This window comes from Hemiscyllium ocellatum, chromosome 23 (genome assembly GCF_020745735.1).
Source record: "Hemiscyllium ocellatum isolate sHemOce1 chromosome 23, sHemOce1.pat.X.cur, whole genome shotgun sequence".
Lineage (NCBI taxonomy): Eukaryota > Metazoa > Chordata > Chondrichthyes > Orectolobiformes > Hemiscylliidae > Hemiscyllium > Hemiscyllium ocellatum.
The window spans coordinates 45,128,168-45,148,510 of NC_083423.1; the positions used below are offsets into that span (position 1 = coordinate 45,128,168).

General features: G+C 40.3%; 1 protein-coding gene across 1 annotated transcript in view; it reads right to left on the reverse strand.

Annotated features, from left to right (window-relative positions):
• Positions 1–20,343, reverse strand: part of ano2b (anoctamin 2b) — a 121,636-nt gene that overhangs the window by 73,591 nt on the left and 27,702 nt on the right. The window contains exons 5-10 of the mRNA XM_060842573.1: positions 14,302–14,450; positions 13,351–13,405; positions 12,438–12,489; positions 10,229–10,284; positions 7,723–7,764; positions 926–990 (exon numbers count right to left, since the gene is read on the reverse strand). Of these exons, the coding sequence (XP_060698556.1) occupies positions 926–990; positions 7,723–7,764; positions 10,229–10,284; positions 12,438–12,489; positions 13,351–13,405; positions 14,302–14,450 (419 nt within the window). The remainder of the gene's footprint in view (positions 1–925; positions 991–7,722; positions 7,765–10,228; positions 10,285–12,437; positions 12,490–13,350; positions 13,406–14,301; positions 14,451–20,343) is intronic.

Below are 20,343 nucleotides of genomic sequence, written 5' to 3' on the forward strand. Positions count from 1 at the left end.
GGAGGCACTGGAACGGGTGCAGAGGAGGTTTATCAGGATGTTGCCTGGTATGGTAGGAAGATTGTATGAGGAAAGGCTGAGGCACTTGGGGCTGTTTTCATTGGAGAAAAGAAGGTTTGGGGTGACTTGATAGAGGTGTACAAGATGATTAGGGGTTTAGATAGGGTTGACCATGAGAACCTTTTTCCACGTATAGAGTCAGCTATTACGAGGGGGCATAGCTTTAAATTAAGGGGTGGTAGGTATAGGACAGATGTTAGGGGTAGATTCTTTACTCAGCGAATCATGAGTTCATGGAATGCCCTGCTAGTAACAGTGGTGGACTCTCCCTCTTTATGGGCATTCAAACGGGCATTGGATAGGCATATGGAGGAAAGTGGGCTAGTGTAGGTTAGGCGGGCTTGGATCATCGCAACATCGAGGGCCGAAGGGCCTGTACTGCGCTGTATTTTTCTATGTTCTATGTTCTATGTTCTATCACCTAATGCACAATTTTGCAATTCACAAAAAAAACTGTGCATTACAAAACATGTAATAATTATAAAACACATGTTTAAGTGAACAATATAAATGAAAACACAATGACGTATAATCCTACTGTTGACCTTCATATAATGGAAGTGCATACTCAGAAGTTCTGAATTACTGGACACACTATTTATGGGTTATTATTTCTAATTAACTGCAAGTATTGTTGGCCAAGAACCTGTAAAATCAAATTCCATAAATAATTTCTGGATAAGTGCTGCCAAGAAACTGTGCAGTGGTCACAAGTAATTATAACATGTACACTAAAACATTTTCCGTTGTTTTACCTTCCAAAAATCCATAACACTGTAATTGTGATATCATGAAAGTAACATCGTCATTACAATTAAGAAGCTTTTTGTCAAAACTTTCCAAAGGAGAAATGCTTAAGAAATACCTTATTAGATCAATTGGCTGGTATTTATAAAACACTCCATATCGTGCCCATTCTTGATATAGCATCTGTAAAATAGATCAAATACGTTAATATTTTATGAGCATAAATTTAAAGTATCTTCACAAACAGATGGCTATGGTAGTTTCAAAAGCTTCAAGGTTCGATTTGCAAAGTGTGAATAACTTCTGGTTGTTAATTAGTTTGAATTTTTTTCCGAAAATGGATGCACTCATTCTCGTGTCTTTTTGAAAGGTGATGATATTTTTATTCGGTGGTGGGATACGGATGTCGCTGACTGGCCAACATTTATTGCCTGTAGCTAGTTGCCTTTGAGAGGGTGGTGGTGAGCTGTCTTCTTGAACTGCTGCAATCCATGTGCTGTAGGTTGACTCACCATCCCCTTAGTGAGGGAATTCCAAGAGTTTGACCCAGTTTTGGTCATGACGTCAAGTACTTTGGTATCCTGTGCTAAGATTCTGTAGTTAAATAGTGAGAGACATTGTTATGATATAGAGATATTTTAGATAAGAATGTAAAGTGAGTCTGTATCCATTGGATTGTAGGAGATTGCTGATCTTGATGAAGGATATAAGATTCTGAGAGAACTTAACAGCTGGAAGCTGAAAGGATGCTCTCCTTGCTGGGAAGTCTGGAACAGCTAAGATCTCCCATTTAAGATGGAAATGATGAAGATTTTTTTTCTCTCAGAGAATCTTGAGTATTTGGATCTCTCTTTTCAGAGAGCAGGAGCGGCAGGATAATTCAACTATTTTAAAGTGGTATGAGGGATCTTCCTCAACGACAAGAGAAACAAAGATTTTTCAGGACAGGTTGTATTGTGGAGTTGAGGCTCCAATTCAATCAGTCATGATCTTATTCAAAGACAGAGTACACTCCAAGGTCCAAACAGGCTTCTCCTGTCCTTAATAAACTATACTGATAAATTATAATCCTGCTAAGTTAAACTGTTGCAGAAACAAAATACTGCAGACCTTGGAAATCTGAAATACAATTTAAAAATGTTGGAATCGCTGAATATTTCCAACGTGCTGTTCTGAGTGTACATAACTAGTGTCCAAAAAAAGTTCCAACTGTTAACAAAATATCTCGTACAACAGGCTTTTGATAAATGGGTTACAATCTGCCTGGTGAACAGTGATGGTAATGCTTGCCCAGTAGTAGCTCAGCTATTATTGAAACCAACTGGAAAAATATTACACAGATTGAGAGTATATGAGCATTTTGTAAATATGCTGCCATTTAAAGTTCAGCCTGTTTCTGATTCATTCTCACTACTTGTCTCTTTCTGTAAATTTAACTTGGATTGTCTTTCTTCTTTTTGCATAGGATTACATAGTCTCTACAACACTGCAGCCTCCACCCATTTTCCTCATTTAACTCTATCACAAAACTTATAAATGTCTTCTCCCTCATATTTCTCCAACTACCCCATAAATGCATCTGGACTTTGTGCTTCAACTATTCCCTGTTGAATTCCACATTCCTGATCACTTTTTAGGTAAATTGGTTTCTTCTGAATTCCCTACTGGATATGCCTCTCATATTCTTTCTATGTTTCCTTTTCTGTATGTATGGTCGTTTATGTTTGCTGTCATCTACTTAAGGCTTACTTTCCTCATTCCAGGTTCCACATTTTACATAAGAACATAAGAACTTGGAACAGGAGTTGGCCTCTGGCCCTTGGAGCCTGCTCCACCATTCAATAAGATCATGGCTGATCTTTTCCTGGACTCAGATCCACTTACCTACCCTCTCAGCATAACCTTTTATTATTCAAATTACTGATGAGAGGCTTATACCCGAAACGTCAAATTTCCTATTCCTTGGATGCTGCCTAACCTGCTGTGCTTTAACCAGCAACACATTTTCAGCTTATTCAAAAGACTATCTATCTTAGCTATAAAAACATTTATGTAAGTATTGTTAATTAATTCACTGGGCAGGAATTCCATAGATTTACAGCCCTCTGGGTGAAGAAGTTCCTTCTCAATTCAGTCTGAACTCTGCTTCCCCTAATTTTGATGTATTCCCTCTTGTCATAGTTTCAGCTGCCAGTGGAAATATTCTAGGAGGTAAAAACAATGACTGCAGATGCTGGAAACCAGATTTTGGATTAGTAGTGCTGGAAGAGCACAGCAGTTCAGGCAGCATCCAAGGAGCAGCGAAATCGACGTTTCGGGCAAAAGCCCATATTCTCTCTATTTCTATCTTGTCTACTCCCTTCATAACTTTATATGCTTCTATAAGATCCGCCCCCCCCCCCCCCCCATTCTTCTAAATCCAATGAATATAATCCCTGAATATAATCCCAGTTTACTCAGTCTCTCCTCATAAACCGACTCCCTCAACTCCAGAACCAACCTACACCCCGTCCAGTGCCAGTACCTCCTTTCTCAAGTAAGGAGACCAAAACTGTACACAGTACTCCAGCTGTGGTCTCACTACCCTATACAGCTGCAGCATAGTCTCTCTACTTTAAACTCAATGTCTTTAGCAATGAAGGATAAAATTCCATTTGCCTTCCTAATTACTTTTTGTACCTGTGAGACCAACCTTCTCTGATTCATGCACAAGGACACCCAAGTCCCTCTGCATAGCAGCATGCTGCAAATTTTTATCATTCAAGTAATAATCCTTTTTACTGTTACTCCTGCCAAAATGGATGATTTCACATTTATTCCATCTGCCAGACCTATACCCACTCACTTGAACTATTTATGTTCCTCTGCAAAGTTTCACAGTCCTCTGCACACTTTGCTCTGCCCCTCATCTTAGTGTCATCTGCAAACTTTGACACATTACACGTGATCCCCAACTCTATGTAAATTGTGTATAATTGCAGTCCCAACACTGATCCCTGAGGCACACCACTAGTTACTGATTGTCAGCCAAAATAGTACTCATTTATCTTTGCTTCCTGTTAGTCAGCCAATCCTCGATCCATGCTAATACTTTACACATAACACCATGCATCTTTATCTTATGCAGCAGCCTCTTGTGCGGCACCTTGTCAAAGGCTTTTTGGAAATGTACTGTGTCCCCATTTTCCACCATGCTCATAATGTCTTCATAGAATTCCAAGAAGTAGTTAAGCATAATTTGCCCTTCATGAACCCATGCTGCATCTGCACAACGGGACAATTTATATCTGGATACCTTGCTTTTTCTTCCATGATAACAGATTCAAGCCTCTTCCCCACGACAGAAGTTAAGCTAACCAGTCTATAATTGCCCATCTTTCTTCTACTGCCCTTTTTTTAACAGTGGTGTCACAGTTGCTGTTTTCCAATCCGCTGGAACTGTCCCAGAAACCATGGAATTTTGGAAAATTATCACAACTGTACTTACTATTTCTCCCACCATCTCTTTTAGTACCCTGGAATGCATTCCATCAGGGCCAGGAGACTTGTCTATTCTTAGTTCTAAGTTTGTGAGAAAATTTGTAGCTCGGGTGCTCATTGTTGTGGTTCTATTCGCCGAGCTGGGAATTTGTGTTGCAGACGTTTTGTCCCCTGTCTAGGTGACATCCTCAGTGCTTGGGAGCCTCCTGTGAGGTGCTTCTGTGATGTTTCCTCCGGCATTTATAATGATAGCTGGTCGTGTCGTTTCGCGGCTATCCTTAGTAGCCACACACTCAGATGACAAGCAACATGAGTTCGACTGGGACAACACTACTATTATAGGACAAGCCAAACAGAGAACAGCCAGGGAATTCCTAGAGGCATGGGTTTCATCACAGATTCAAATCAATAAGCACATCGACCTGGACCCAATATATCGGCCACTGCAACGGACAGCTGGAACTGACAACCGGAAGCGGCAGTTACAAATCACTATAAATGCCAGAGGAAACATCACAGAAGCGCTTCACAGGAGGCTCCCAAGCACTGAGGACGTCACCTAGACAGGGGACAAAACGTCTGCAACACAAATTCCCAACTCGGCGAACAGAACCACAACATTCTTAGTTCCATTATCTTGTCCAATGCTACCTCTTCCATAATAATGATTGTTTCCAGGTCCTCACCTATCTTCACCTCTTTGTCAATTACTGGCATGTTATTAGTGTCGTCCACTGTGAAGACCAACACAAAATACCTAAGCAATGCCTCGGCCATTTTATCATATCCCATGACTAAATGCCCCTTCTTCTCCTCTAAAGGACCGATGTTTACTTTAGCCACTCTGTCCTATTTTATATATTTATAGAATCTTTTGCTATCTGTCTTTATATTCTGTGCTAGTTTTTTTTCTATTTTACTTTACAGCTCTTTTAGCTGTTAGATGTCTTATTTTCAGATACCATTGTCGTCTGCATGTGGCTTTCTGGTTTGGGAAGTTAGCTATCACCAATCCTCTCTCTATGCTCAGTCCAGGGACTGTCCAATTATCAATAGTAGAGGATAGACTACTGATGAGTCTAAGTAGAAAGCACTTGGCTTCAGTAATAAGTTTGTTTATTGTATGACAATACAGGTTCAACTTACATTAATGAGATAGGCATAATTATGAAGGGCTCTTGGGAGCTGTACAGCATACATTTGCTTCCTTCAGGTATTCATGAAAAGCTTAACTATCTCTCCCCAAGGTCTGTGTGAAATCTCCAGGCTAGGTGAAACTTAATGCAACACAAACAATAATTTATTCAGAACAGTTAGCTTTATGACATTAGGTAGTGTGACAAAGCAAAGATCCACAATGAAGACTGTATTTGGTGTGAATTTGCAGATAGATCATAGAATCACAGAGCTGTACAACATGAAAACAGACCCTTTGATCCAACGTGCCCTTCCTGACCAAATATCCTAAATAAATCTAGTCCCATTTGCCAACATTTGGCCTCTATCCCGCTAAACCCTTCCTATTCATATACCCATCCAGGTTCCATTTAAAATATTTTATTTTTATCAATCTCCACCACTTCCTCTGGCAGCTCAGTCCATACATGAGCCACCCTTTGCCTGAAAAAGTTTGCCCCGTTGATCCCTTTTAAATCTTTCCTCTTTTACCTTAGACCCAAGTCCTTTAGTTCTGCACTCAACTACCCTGAGGAAAAAAACCTTTGCTACTCACCCTATCTATGTCCCTCATGATTTTATAAACTTCTATAAGATCATCCCTCAGCTTCTGACGCTCCAGGGAAAATAGCCCCAGCCTCTCCCTATAGCTCAAACCCTCTGTTACGACATGGGGTAAACCCCTCTGCTAATTTAAACCTGACACACAGAGAAACTCGACAAAAGCCCTTCCTTTGCCTGAAACATCGATTTTCTTGCTCCTTGGATGCTGCCTGACCTGTTGTGCTTTTCCAGTACCACAGTCTCAACACAGAGAAGCTCACCTTACACTGTAATCTGATAGATTTTGAGAAGCAAAGAATTATCTAAGAGGTCACTATTTAAAGTAAAATTAACAATTTTATTCTTCAAGTTCAAAAGAGAACATTACACAACTATTTACAATTCCTTTCTCTTAAACCTAGCTTTCACCTCCCACTCTACAATACTGGTCCAATAAAAAATCCCCATTAAGAGTTACAAATAAAAATCACATTTCAAAACCAGTCAGCTTTGTCGATTCTCCTTTGTAGATTTTCCTCAAGGTCAGCTTTGGTCTCTGCTGCATAATTTTCTTAGATACAGGTACCTTCCAGAGAGCTATTCGGCTAGCAGTCTATACTCATTGGTTTTCTTGACAGTTCTCCCCTTAACTATTCAAAATATCCTCTTTTATACCCCAAAACATCGGATCATTTCATTGGTTTGATGTCATCAAAACATTAAATTCAAATTCAATTGGATTTTGGACTCTGGGGCATAATTTAAACGGATTGACGAATTTGAATTTGTTTTTGTTCCATGGCAGTTCATCTCCAGCTATTTGTTTCAACCAAGTGTTACATTTTTAAATTGTTCAGCACACTGTCTGCTTTCAGTCAGTTCTTGCTAGCTTCCTCTCTCTCTCTTAAAGGTACACTACACCTTCATAAACCCTTCATAACTCCTTCTGGATCCTTTCTGAACCCTTTCAAGTTTCACAACATTCTTCCTATAGCAGAACGACTAGAATTGAATGCAGTATTCCAAAAGTGGCCTAACCAATGTCCTATACAGCCATACCATGACCTCCCAATGCCTACTCAATGTATTGACTAATAAAAGCAAGCAAAAGAAATACCTTCTTCAATATCCTATCTACCTACAATTCTACTTTCAATGAGTGAGCATTGAACTCATAAGAAAAACGGCATACAATTTACATGGCAGCCCTTAAATAAAAACATTACAAATTCAGTGTTCAGGGAAGAAATAAAGCAGAAATGATTGTAATTTAAATATCTCGAACTGCTTTCCGTTCCAATGTTCTTCACCTGAAATAAAAGCAGAAATTATGGGAGAAACTCAGCAGGTCCTACAGTATATTATGGAAAGAGAAAGAGAGTTAATATCATGAGTTCAATATGATACTTGATATGTAATTATCATTTACCATAACAAGTGAATCTGGTCAATTTTCCACATGGAAAGAAAGTTTGCTTAAACTATTTTTCAGAGCTCCAGAAAACCAGAAATGCCAAACATTAGTACAAGTCGGGCATCTCTAACTTCTCTTTTTGGTTGGTGTCTTTCTCCAATGTTTGTCATACTAGCTCAGAACCATAAAGTGAAGAGCTGCCTAAAATCACTAAAAGTTTGTTGATATGTTTGCACCTGCACCTTTGAAAAGGAATGTGAGAGATGTTATGATAGCTAAAACAGATTTGATGACAACCCTACCTTGCGTTCATTCTCTTCTGGATCAGTGTCTTCATAATCACCCTTCAAAAATCAAATTTTATATGAAATTAAATGGAATGTCCAGTAAGCAGAATATTCAGCCCAACTGCTCCACACAAGCTACACCCACTATTCTTGATCTAAATCCATCAACGTGAAGGAAGGCATGCCATTGTGGAAATTCCATTGCACTAATAACATTATGGGGATATGGGTTCAAATCCCACCAAGACAAATAGCAAAGCTTGAATTCAGTAAAATAGATTGGGAATAACAAGGTAGCCTACTGGTGACCATATAAACACTCAATTGTTATAAAAACCCATCTGGTTCACTAATGCACTCTAGGGAAGGAATTCTACTAGCCTACATGAGACTCCAGACCTTAAAGGTGCGTGGTTGATGCTTAAATGTCTGATGGGCAATAAACATAATGCTAGCCAGAAATGCCAAAATCTCAAGCAATTTTTTTTCGAACATAACCCTCTATTCATTTCCACCTCACGTGTTTTTCTCACTTTCCTCTAAATAAATCAGTGGCATTCACCTCAACTATTCCTCATAATAGCACATTTCAGATTCTGTCGTGAGATAAACATTGAAACACTGGCTGAATTTAAAGGAACCAGTTGGGATGGAAAAACATGGCGCAGAGCCACTTAGTCACAGAGAGGCCCAACATCTGGGTCTGAGCAGAAGAGAGACCTCCCCTGATTTTGTCAGAGAGAAGAAATGGCTGATACATGTTTTCTGGCCAATGTAGGTGGGCTGGTAATTAGGTTCATTAATGATCAAATTACTACCTATTATCTCTGGGTCCACTCCAATTTAGTAGTGGCTAAGAGATTAAGCAGGGGCCACATGACTTTGTCTCACAGTGGAAGACCATTCTTCGAACCCCTTCTAATTCATTAACAGGAACCTAATGGTGGGAGGAGTTACTGATATTCAGGGTAAAATCATAGAATCCTTACAGTGCAGGTAGAAGCCATTTGGCCCATTGAGTCGTAAGTGACCCTCTGAAGTGCATCCCATTCAGAATCACCCTATCCCTGTCACCCTGCATTTACTGCGGTTAATCCACCTAGCCTGCACATCCCTGGACACAAAGGATAACTTAATATTGCCAATTCACCTAACCTGCACATTTATGGATTGTGGGAGAAAACTCATGCAGACACACGGGCAACATGCAAACTCCATGACAGTCACCCGAGGCTGGAATCAAACCCAGGTCCCTGTTGCTGTGAGGCACTATGTACCTGCATTCTGTGCCCAAACAAGGGTCATATCATCAAGAAGGAGGGGGGTGCTGAACCCTTCACATCCTAACCCTGCCCCAACTCCCATGTTCCCCATCCTGTGATCTCCACCTTGCCCTCGCTCACCCTTGATCTGAGATCCCATGATGATCCTAGACCTTTAGTGGGTGCACTGCCATTAGCAGCCACCTCTCCCACTGAGGAGCTGCTGACTCCTGATTGGTCAGAGGTTTTAAGTGGGTGGTATCTCTTAATCCAGAACTTTAACTGGTAAAAGTTCAACTGTGACCATTTTTCCATCAAGAATTTTCTACGCACCTTATGGGGGCTCCCCACTTGTCTTCCAATCAGTGGGCAAGACTCTCCTTTGCCCTGACAGAGCTTAAGCCATTAAATATGTTACATAACATGAATTAATTTGACTAATAGCTATTCTGGCTCTGGCAAACAATTTTTGCTTGTTAATTTTTCCATCCAATATCAAAGCAATTTGATTTGCTTAGTTTTTCAGGTCTCCAAAAACCATACAATCCTTCATCACCAGGTTTCTCTGTATGACCTTGATATGGACTCTCTGAAGGTTATTCTGACTTTAGTTGAAAGTATGCCCAATTTTTTACTTCCATTCTCTTCAAATGCTTGACTTCAATTCCTGATTGGAATAAAAATGAAGAATGGCTATTACTCCATATCACCAGTTTTGCTTTCTCCCCAAATGTCAGAACTATTTGCCTCTCCTTAACTCACTTCCTGTCTTGTTTTCACTTACCACTTGTCCAGAATGATGTTCTATCACTCATTGGAAAAACCGACACCAACTACATACCGTTTTCAACATAGCCATCCTTAGAAATTAACATGGCAGGAGTGTGTCATAGTTCACTGGAGGAGACCAAAGGAGACCTAGACAGGGGACGAAATGTCTGCAACACAAATCCCCAGCTCGGCGAACAGAACCACAACAACAGAGACCAGAGTTGCTGTAGAAACAGAAATGTTGTAGCCTGGCGATACGGTACAGGCTCCAACTTACTCTTCATTACATGGTCAACCTGGAATCTCTACCATTGTGACAACCTGATAATGGTGTGTGGTGGAAAGATTTACAAGTCGACACATTTTGAATGTACGTTCCTTATTCGTTAGGTCCTGTGGTGAGCCTCAAATTCAGAATGTCTCGCTCCAAGGCAAGAATGCTATCCTCTGCACTACAAGAAATCTTAGAAAATATAATGCATACTTACATCATGAAGAGGGAAAGCTGAATCATAAACTCCATTTGCTATTAATGTAGTTATACCTGAAAATAAATTTGCAATTATGTTCAAGCCTATAGCAATTAAAAATTGAGCAATCTCTCATCTTCTAAACATAACTTCCAGTCAAACATTTCACAGGTCCCAGCTTACAACAATTGTGTTGCATCAAGACTTCATTGGCATCACTGCCTCCAAACGTAAATGAGTCAGGACTCACCAATAACTCAGCCTAAAACCATAGATCGAAGTGAAGACTGCGCTGCTTGCAGTGAATGTGGCTGAAGCTACTTTTAAAAGACGGAGAAAGTGAGGACTGCAGATGCTGGAGATCAGAGTCCAGAGTGTGGTGCTGGAAAAGCACAGCAGGTCAGGCAACCATCTAAGGAGCAGGAGAATCAACATTTCGGGCAAAAGCCCTCTGTCAGGAGCCAGCCTCATTCCTGATGAAGGGCTTTTGCCTGAAATGTTAATTCTCCTGCTCCTCGGATGCTGCCTGACCTGCTGTGCTTTTCCAGCACCACACTCTCAACTACTTTTGAAAGACACCTACAGGACCTCATTGAAACTTTATGAAGTTTTAAAAAATTTTTCAATGGTGGGCAGAAATGAACACTAGTATTCTTCCCATCAATGGCATCTGCAAATGGGACCAGGGAGCTGATCAATATATACAGGCCCAAAAATACAGACATGATTTGTGGCTAACATGATTATAACTGGACTAATGTACAGCCAGCTGTATGTCTCCAGTTTCCTGGCTGTGTTTGACATTCCACAGCTGCAGTATAAGGGCAAACTTGATCACAGGGGATTTGATAATACACTGTAAATAAGCTAAAGGTGTTGAATTCTATTGCAAATAACAATTGCCCCTGTGAAAATAGTTAACCAAAATGTGTCATGAGGGTTTCCTAATTGGTCATATAACAATATCTACACACTGTAATTTCAAGAACAGATCTTTTTCATTTATAACAGCCATGAATTGCTCTCTGCTAACCCTTCATTCTCTGCTTTATAGATGGTGGTGACAGGAAAGACAAATATTTCAGTTGGACCTTCAGAGTACATGAAATTGTAAGGTATCACAATAGTGTGAGTACCAAGAACCAGAGATACCATATACTGTTAAGGACCAAGCTGTAACTTGCATTGAGTCAGCTTTCTGTGCAAGCCCCTTTTATACATGACACAAACCAATAGTAAGTAACATTGAAAGAGGAGTGGGCATACAGATTCCAAACATATTCCGCCATTGAATTAGATTATTGATGGTTTATACATGAACACTATCGACTTGTCTGATATCTAAAACCCTGGAGGCCATGTCACAAACAACCAACACATCACAACTGCAACTCTCTGGGGGAGAGAGTTCCAGGTTTTCATTCCTCGTTATGTGAAGGACTGCTTCCTGACCACATCCCTGAACGGGTTTACTCTAATTTGGTGTCCCCTTGTTTCTTGACCCTCTCATCATAAGAAATAGTTTCCATCCTGTTCCTCTGGGTCCCACAGAAAAATTGAAACACAAAGGTATCTTTTGGGTCTCATTTTCATCCAGGCCATTTATTAAAAATGAAATAGGAGACCCGATGCTTTAATTAAAGTCCGATCAATATATTTAATGATGACTGTGCAGGCAGGTTTAGTTTCCATATATTCCACTATTAGACAAGTAGTAACTAAAAACAGCAGGAAGAAAGCAGAAATATGACGGAGAAGTCTCCCAGGTGACTGCCTGCCAGTTCAGATACAGTCAGGAGACAGGGCCATTGTCACCCATAAATTTTATTGTCTGAACAACTCTAACTCAGACACTTCATCAGAATCCAAATTCACAACTTCCAGCCCAGCTCTTCTAGGAATGTTATCCCTGAGAACAATGTTTAAATGAACAGAAGTATTTTTTAAAATAATATTTTCCAAAACAAAGTCCTCCTGTAGCTGCAGGATAATATAAATTGCTGATGCCTGACTTGAGGAATCACCATTCCGAAAAGGTGGCAGTGTTTTACATACGTATCTACTTTAAAAATTGAGCTGGATTGAATTTATTGTCACGTGTACTGAGGCACAGTGAAAAGCTTTGTCTTGCGAACTATACTGGCAGATCACAGAGTCAAGTAGCAGAGAAAGAATTGCTATACAACCAGACCAAAAGATGCTGTAATGGCTAATATAATTGCCTTACCCATATTATATCTGGCTGTTGCACAAGATGTCCGCTTTAAAATTTCATAAACCTGAAAAGAATGAAAAGAAAAGTCCAAGCTCACAACTAGAACCGCACCAACATGAGACAGCAAGTGTGACCCAAACTGCAACCCATAGACTTCAAGCAAGTTTTGGACCCCAAGCAATTGAGTTATTATATTCATACATCTTTTATAATTACTAAGGCCACAAAATGCAAAGAAGCATATCTAAATAAATAGCAACTGCAACAGTTCCTAGCTTTAATCTTATGTTTCACATTTTGCTTTGAAAGTGCATTTGATTTTGACAAGGAACCTCAAAATATACGGATAACGAGAATAGACATTATAATATTTTTGAACTGTTTCAGTACAGCAGGGAGATTATGTGATTCAATAATTCATAATTAATATGTAGTTTTGCAAAAAGGTTTACTTACCAATTATAATAAATTTGTTCTTAAAAATCCCCCCCAAAAAGTAATCCATTTCTGATGGCTACGTTTACAGAATCAGCCAAGGTACACTTCAGCAGAACAGGAACAGAAGAAAAGGAAGGAGAATATTTCTAATGTTAACTCTCATCGGAGCTCAAGAAACCATTCTCCCAAGGCTTTTAAATTCAACTAATAGGTAGCTGTTGTCTATCCTCCCAGCAATCGCTTTAAACCACATTCAGCAAACATTATTTGGACAAGGTAAAAACTGACATGTGCCCCACTTTCTCAGGGACAGTTAAGCAATTGCATGGTATATCAGTTTCGGGAGGTGATGTCATTCACGAACATGTTGTTCCTGATTTTTTTAGGGATACCAGGTGGCTGTCTCAGACAAATATCATAATAGAAATGTCACGTTCAATGTAATTTAAAATCACTATATTCCTTACAGTTCGGTAGTCTGACTTACTATTCGACTCCGGGTTGCATTGTCGAAAAATGTTTCCTTATTTGTTACATTGTACCTGTAAAAGAGCAGAAAAATGGCTAATGGTTTGTGTATTCCCCCCACCCTCCTCTACATTGTTTTACCCTCCCCTTGGAAGCTGAACCTTCAGATTTTTGAAACTTTCGGGAACCTCTGATTTAACACTTGCACCTCTCTGACAAAAGCACTCTTCACCAGCCCTCACATCATGCTCCACTCTCCATTTCTTCATTGTTTTGATTTTTAGCTTATCTCATCCGTATCAATTGCCTCGCAATGTTTCCTGCAATACTATACTTTTAATCAAATAAATATTTGAAAAAAAAATTGAAAGGGCATGTTGAGGGGGAATAATGCAAGAATAAGAGCCGTATAAAGGGAATGTGCTGCAAAGTTTTATATCATTGTTTATTCAGAGGATGTGGATATCTGGGCCAACATTTATTGCCCATCTCCAGTTTCCTTTGAGAAGATTGTGGTCAGCTGCCTTCTTAAACAACCCCGGTCCATGAAATGTAAGTAAATCCACAATGTCACTAGGGAGTGAGTTCCAAGATTTTGAACCAGTGGCATTGAAGGAAAGTGAAATATTTCCAAGTCAGGGTGAAAATTTATTACATTCCATTCTATCTTCCTCGTATCAAAGCCATTTGACCTATAAAGCCAAAATGTTTTGTACAAATACAACTTTAATAGCCAGAACAATTAACGACAAAGTCTAGAATGAAGCAAAATTATTTTTAAAAAAACACAGTTAAAACAGTAGACTTTGGTGTGAAGGTTCACATTCATTTGGTCACAGCAAGGATCATTCCTTGCATTTCTCGAATGTTCCATCTATCAGAACCATTAAAAGTGAGTAACAATAAATTTTATCAAACTTATCACTTTTCCCAATGAATGATATTTTTTGTGTGCGAGTGAGCTGCTTACAAATGCATCTTGTCTCTGGTGAAGGGATGTGACAGGTGCTTGCTTTTCTGAGCCGACTGTTCAACTTTGGGTTGCAAAGGCTTTGTGAACTTTTGCCAGATTGAGTTCATTTTCGCTGTGATTCCATCCTCCTGTTGGATTTCAAAAACCTGAGAAAGAATAGACGTTCAAATGCTTAAATTCATTTCAGCCACACAGGACTATCTACAGTTGTCAGCACTATCCCCAGAGCATGAAGAGTATTTTTTCTGTCTGCATTTTCTCCTATTCGCAGCCCTGCACTGTAAATATGCACGTCACAGACACCATTTTCAAATCTTTACCTGCTTCGAATGCCTTTTTTGTATTTTATGTGTATTTTAAAATGTATATTTTAATAGCAGCCATTGCACCTAAACTACAACTGCTAGAGGCAAATTTTACAACTAATGTTCCAGAAAACCTCTCAATGACCTCAAAAGACCACCAACTTTTCAGCCCCACAAATAATTGGAGCTCAATACTGTCTGAGCTTTAAGCTCTGTTCCCAAACATTCATCTGGTAGTCCATTACCATGTTAGCTTTAATCGCTCAGCTGTGAACCTCGACCAGCCTACTGATGGGATTGTCAACTCCAAAGGGTCAATTTGCATTGTTCCCCACATGCTGGGGTGGCACAGTGGCTCACTGGTTGACAGCGCTGCCTCACAGCACCATGGACTCAGGTATGATTCCAGCCTCAGGACAGTGTCCCTGTGGCATGTTCTCCCTCTGTTTGTGTGGGTTTCCTCCTGGTGCTCTGGCTTCTTCCCACAGTCCAAAGATGCACAGGTTAGGTGGATTGGCCATGCTAAATTGCCCATAGTGTCTAGGCATTTGCAGGCTAGGTGGATTAGTCATGGAAAAATACGGTCCCTGCCTTGACTTGCCTTGACTTACCTTTCATTGCCTTTAGCACTTTGCCCCATCAGCTACACTTTAATGTGCTTAAGTTCTGCTTTATTGTTTAGTCCCGACACAAAGCCAGGCAGCTCATCATGCTTGCATGCAGTGTTTAATCAAGGTGTGGACATTTTGATATACAGCACAGTTCAATGTCAATCTCACACCTACAGCATGTGCCAGCAGGCAACACAGTAAACACACTGCACCAACTAAACGACCGTGTCTCAAAGTCTCAGGGGAGTAGTCTTCAGGACAAGGGCAACATATTCAGGCAGGGGTCCATGTGGAGTTTGATACTCATCCTGGGTGTGGCACAGTCATTCAGCTGCTCAGCAGTAATGGCCAGGGGTCTGTACCATCACAGCCCTGAGCACGAGTCATTGTCAGCTCTATGATTCCAAGGCAACCAGCCCAGAAATTCATAGGAAGGCAATTGGAAGATGTACCAATGTCTGTCAAAGACCTGGTCACTTATTGTTCGTGGTTATCAATCAAAGCTATGCAACTGGGTGGGCCACAAGCAGGTCTGGGTGTCCACCCACTACAAGGTGGGTCATGAGGGATCAGTGCTTGGGAGGGCAGCAGGGGGACTAAAATGTGTGGATTGGAGATGTATGGTGGGATACACAGAGGCCTACAATTGTGAAAGAAGCAGCTTAGTGTGACAACTGCTTTACCCAAGACCTCAAGAATTGTGAATGTAACCCAGTCCATCACGAAAACCAACCTTCCTTCTATTGACTCTGTCTACACTTCTTGCTGCTTCAGGAAAGCAACCAACATAATCAAATACCCCTCCCATCCAGGTTCTCCTCTCTACCATCCGGCAGATGATACAAAAGATTGAAAACACGTACCAACAGATTCAAGAACAGCTTCTTCCCCATTGTCAGACTTACGAACAGACCTCACATATATTAGAGTGGATCTTTCTCTGCACCTTCTCTGTAGCTGTAACAATGTATTCTGAATTCTGTTCTACTATCCTGATATATTATGTAAGCTATGATTCGTCTGGGTAGCATGCAAAACAATACTTTATCACTGTATCTCAGTACATGTGACAATAATAAATCAAATATAAGGATGGAGACAATAGATGACTGGAAAGAAAGAGCCAGTGTGGGTGTGGGGATTGGGGAAGTCATTGACTTCCATGGAAGGCGTCAATGCACTACAACATCTGATATTTTACTTGAGATGTCTGGGGTTGGGGTTTGGTGGGGATATGAAGATTTAAACAGATGAGTTGCGTGAAAACTTGGACAAGTTCTGCAACTATGGATTTGGCAAGGAGGGCCACCAAGTAGGAAATATTTACATTTGGTGATTCACCAAATGAGCCTAAGTCTCACTGTTTGAGGAGTGACTGCGTCAGAAATAATAAGTGCATGATGGAGCTGAAAATGGCTGCCACCAATATTCTTCAAAGTTCCTCCGGTAGCATTTTGCAGAAACAATCACCTCTTACATGACCATTGAAATAGAAAAATGACAGAGTCCTAAACATTAGAGTTCCCATACTCCCATCATTGTTTGGAATCCAATATTGGGTGCTGCCAATACAATTCACCAGCATATTAACAGATCCAGCAGTCAATATCGGCTCCAACTGGTGGTGCAGACAGGAAGTATAGTCCAAAGCCCTCAAAAATGACCCAGGAATATACTTTCGTGGACTTTAAAAGCAGCGCCAGCCCTTATTTCTAATGTAATTATCTTCTTAAGTTCTATGATAGACATCACAGTGTAACCATTCATTGAACTTTGTCGTGGAATGAGCAGAAAGAGTGTTTGGTGTAATTCAGGGCTTTATAGTCTTGCTACCACGACAGCCAATCCAGAGAAACCATTCATTCTGCAGGTACCTATCCTGCCAGTAAATTTTGGAGATGTTCTCCAACCCTGCATCAACATCAGAGATATTGATACATGCTGATAGGTTCCATTCAGGGGATAGTTAGGGACTTTTCTTTCTGGTTCATTAAGGCCTTTGTTTTCATTTATAGAGTATGGGTGCAGCAGCATTTACTGTCTACTCCCTAGGTGCCCTTCGTGGTGGAGGATGGCATTTAATTTGCCTCCCATATTCTTTAGTATTAATGGAATGGCATCTTAAGTCCTTCAATAGCTATCACTGTAGATGATGAAGCTTACTGTGGCTATTAGCTACAGTGCTCTCCAATGGCTATCACTGTCACTTAAAGAATCAAATTGAAATATAACAATTATTTTAGGTGGCAAAACTTTCAAAAGGTATTTTGAGGGGGTTTAAAATTTTGAGGTTAATTTAAGTTTAATCCTTTCACAAATGTGGTGCTGAAACCTGCAAGTGATATGCAACACAGCAGGTAATTTTCCAGTGGATTCTGGGAACAGATTTCTGGTTCAGCCTAGGGATAATCACCCATGAGAGTTGACCTACATCTTTATTACACAAATTGCCTCAAGCTGCTTAAGGGTCTACCGACATGATCCAATAATAAATAAATCGCCAGCTCAGGATTCGAACCGCAACTCCAACTGAGACATTTCACCTGAACTGAACAGCTCTTGTTTGTTGCTGCTTTTATGTCTTCGCATATTGAACATTTATGCTCAGTCACAGGGATCAGAATAGGTACACTTCTTTAATGCTAACCAAGAAGTGCTTTTTGTTTAAACAGGGTTTTCCTGAACCCAAGTGCCCCACAAATATTCCTCAAGGGATTCTTGGCAGTTTTCTGGTGGTTTGAAAATTTCATCAAATATAGAGCATTTTTAAATTACAGCCTTAGTTTTACATTTAACAACAAGTGTTAACTGTGACAACGTCAACACACCCTTTGGGCGATACAAGAACTGCATCTACCATTTGACATTAAGATATACCAGGCTACGTACCAGCAGAAATTAGATGACTCATTTGAGAATGCAAAAGGGCACTTGGTATGGCTAATGAGATCCAGATCTATGATGTAGATGGAAAAGATAATGACTACCATCTATATAAAGCCATGGAGGGAACCAGAAAAGCTCAGATAAAGCTAATGCAGACAAATGCATTGTGGAGCTATCAAAATTTCAGTTATTCAGAGTGATGTATATACCTAATGGAGTCAACCTGAATCCTGAAAACGTCATAACCCTGTCTGAAATGGAAATTCAGAGACAAAAAAATGCTGAGAAGTCCACTTGGATTGATTCAGGAGGTGAGTTCTTTCATAACGACATATATCAGACAATACAGCTAAACTATGAAAGTTGATAAAAGGGAGATGACAGTCTATGGTATCATCACCAGACTGTTAATCCAGCAACCCAGACAATATTAAGGGGACCCAGGTTCAAATATTGCCAAGCCAGGCGATGGAATTTGAATTCAATAAAAATCCAGAATTAAGAGTCTAATATTGACTGAATCAATTGTAAGGAAAAGTAAGTCTTTCCTTTGTGTGTCCCTTTGATTTGGGTTGTAACCGAATGTTAAATCTCAGTTCCCTGTTTCCTACCAATACAACATTGCTTGGCTTCAGAGGATCCTTCTTTGAGTAACCATTGTCTTCCTAATTTTCAGGTTAGGAATTTCTCACATAATCTGAACAGTGCGATGTTTGTCTCTGCTTCAATGTCAAGGTTCAGCTTTAGGGTTATGGTTGAGGGTGCCACTCTCTTCTTGACTGGAATGGTGAAGAACTTATCTCTTGGAATTGCCCCATCCAGACATTCCATGGAGCTGGATAGTTCCTGTGTTTATGGTTTTCAAACTCATTAGCTTCCAGGCTGCGAATGATTTGCTTCTTTTATTCTCCATAATACTGTTGCTCAGACTTTGATAACTCATTTATCATCTTCTGTCTTCATCCTACTGTAAGCAGGACATTTATGTGGTCAACCACAGCTCTTGCACATCTTTCTTTCTGTCCAGTGAGCATTTCTTTATCACCCTTTCACCACATAAAATCTCTTTCTTTTCTCTTGATTTAACTGAAAGCTAGTCATTTGGCTAATCAGCATATAAATCTGTCTACTTACTTTTTTTGGCTTGATTTGATTTAATACTGTTACGTGTACCTAGGTACAGTGAAAGATTTTGTCTTTGCAAAACAAGAAGATCATATCTTACAAAATGCATTAGGGTAACAGAACAGAGCGAGGAACATAATGTTACAGCTGCAGAGAGGATACACAAACAGCAAGATCAACACTAAAGATTTGAGAGGTCCATTCAGAAGTCTAAAACTGCAGGGAAGAAGCTGTTCTTTAACCTGTTGGTACATGTGTTTAAGCTTTTGTATCTTCTGCCCCAACTGAAGAGGTTGGAAGATATTATAACCAGGATGGGACTTCGATGATGTTGGTTGCCTTCCCGGGGCAGCGAGGAGTATGGATGCAGTCAACAGATGGAAGGTTGGTTTGGATAGTGGTCTAGGCTGTGTTCAGAACTCTCTGTAGTTTCTTATGGTCTTGGGAAGAGCAGTTGTCATACCAAGCCATCTTGCATCCAGATAGAATGCTTTCTATGGTGGATCTATAAAACTTAATATGGACCATGCCAAGTTTCCTTTGCCTCCTGAGGAAGTAGAAGTGTTGTGCTTTCTTGACTATTGTTGCATTAACATGGGTGGACCAGGACGTATTGCTGGTGATCATCATTCCTAAGAACTTCATGCTCTCGACCATCTCTACCTCAGCACCACTGACGTAGACAGGGGTGTGCTCTTCATCTTACTTCCTGAAGTCAATGACCAGCTCTTTTGTTTTGCTGACATTGAGTGAGAGAATGGTATCTTGACACCATGCCACCAGGCACCTTATCTCTTTCCTGGATGCTGTCTAGTCATTGTTTAAGTCCCGGCCTACAATGGTGGTTGTCAGCGAGCTTGTTGATGGAGTTCGGCCACACAGTCATGGGGAATTTGGGAGTACAGTAAAGGGCTGGGTACGCAGCCTTGCGGAGCAGTTATTGAGGATTTGTTGTTGCCGATTCTCCCTGATGGCAATCTGTGGGTCAGGAAGTCGTGGATTCAGTTGGAGAGGGTGGAGCAGAGGCCTAGGTCGCAAAGTTTGGAGATTAGTTTGGTTGAAATTATAGTGTAACAGTGGAGCTGTAGTCAATGAGTAGAGGCCTTACATAG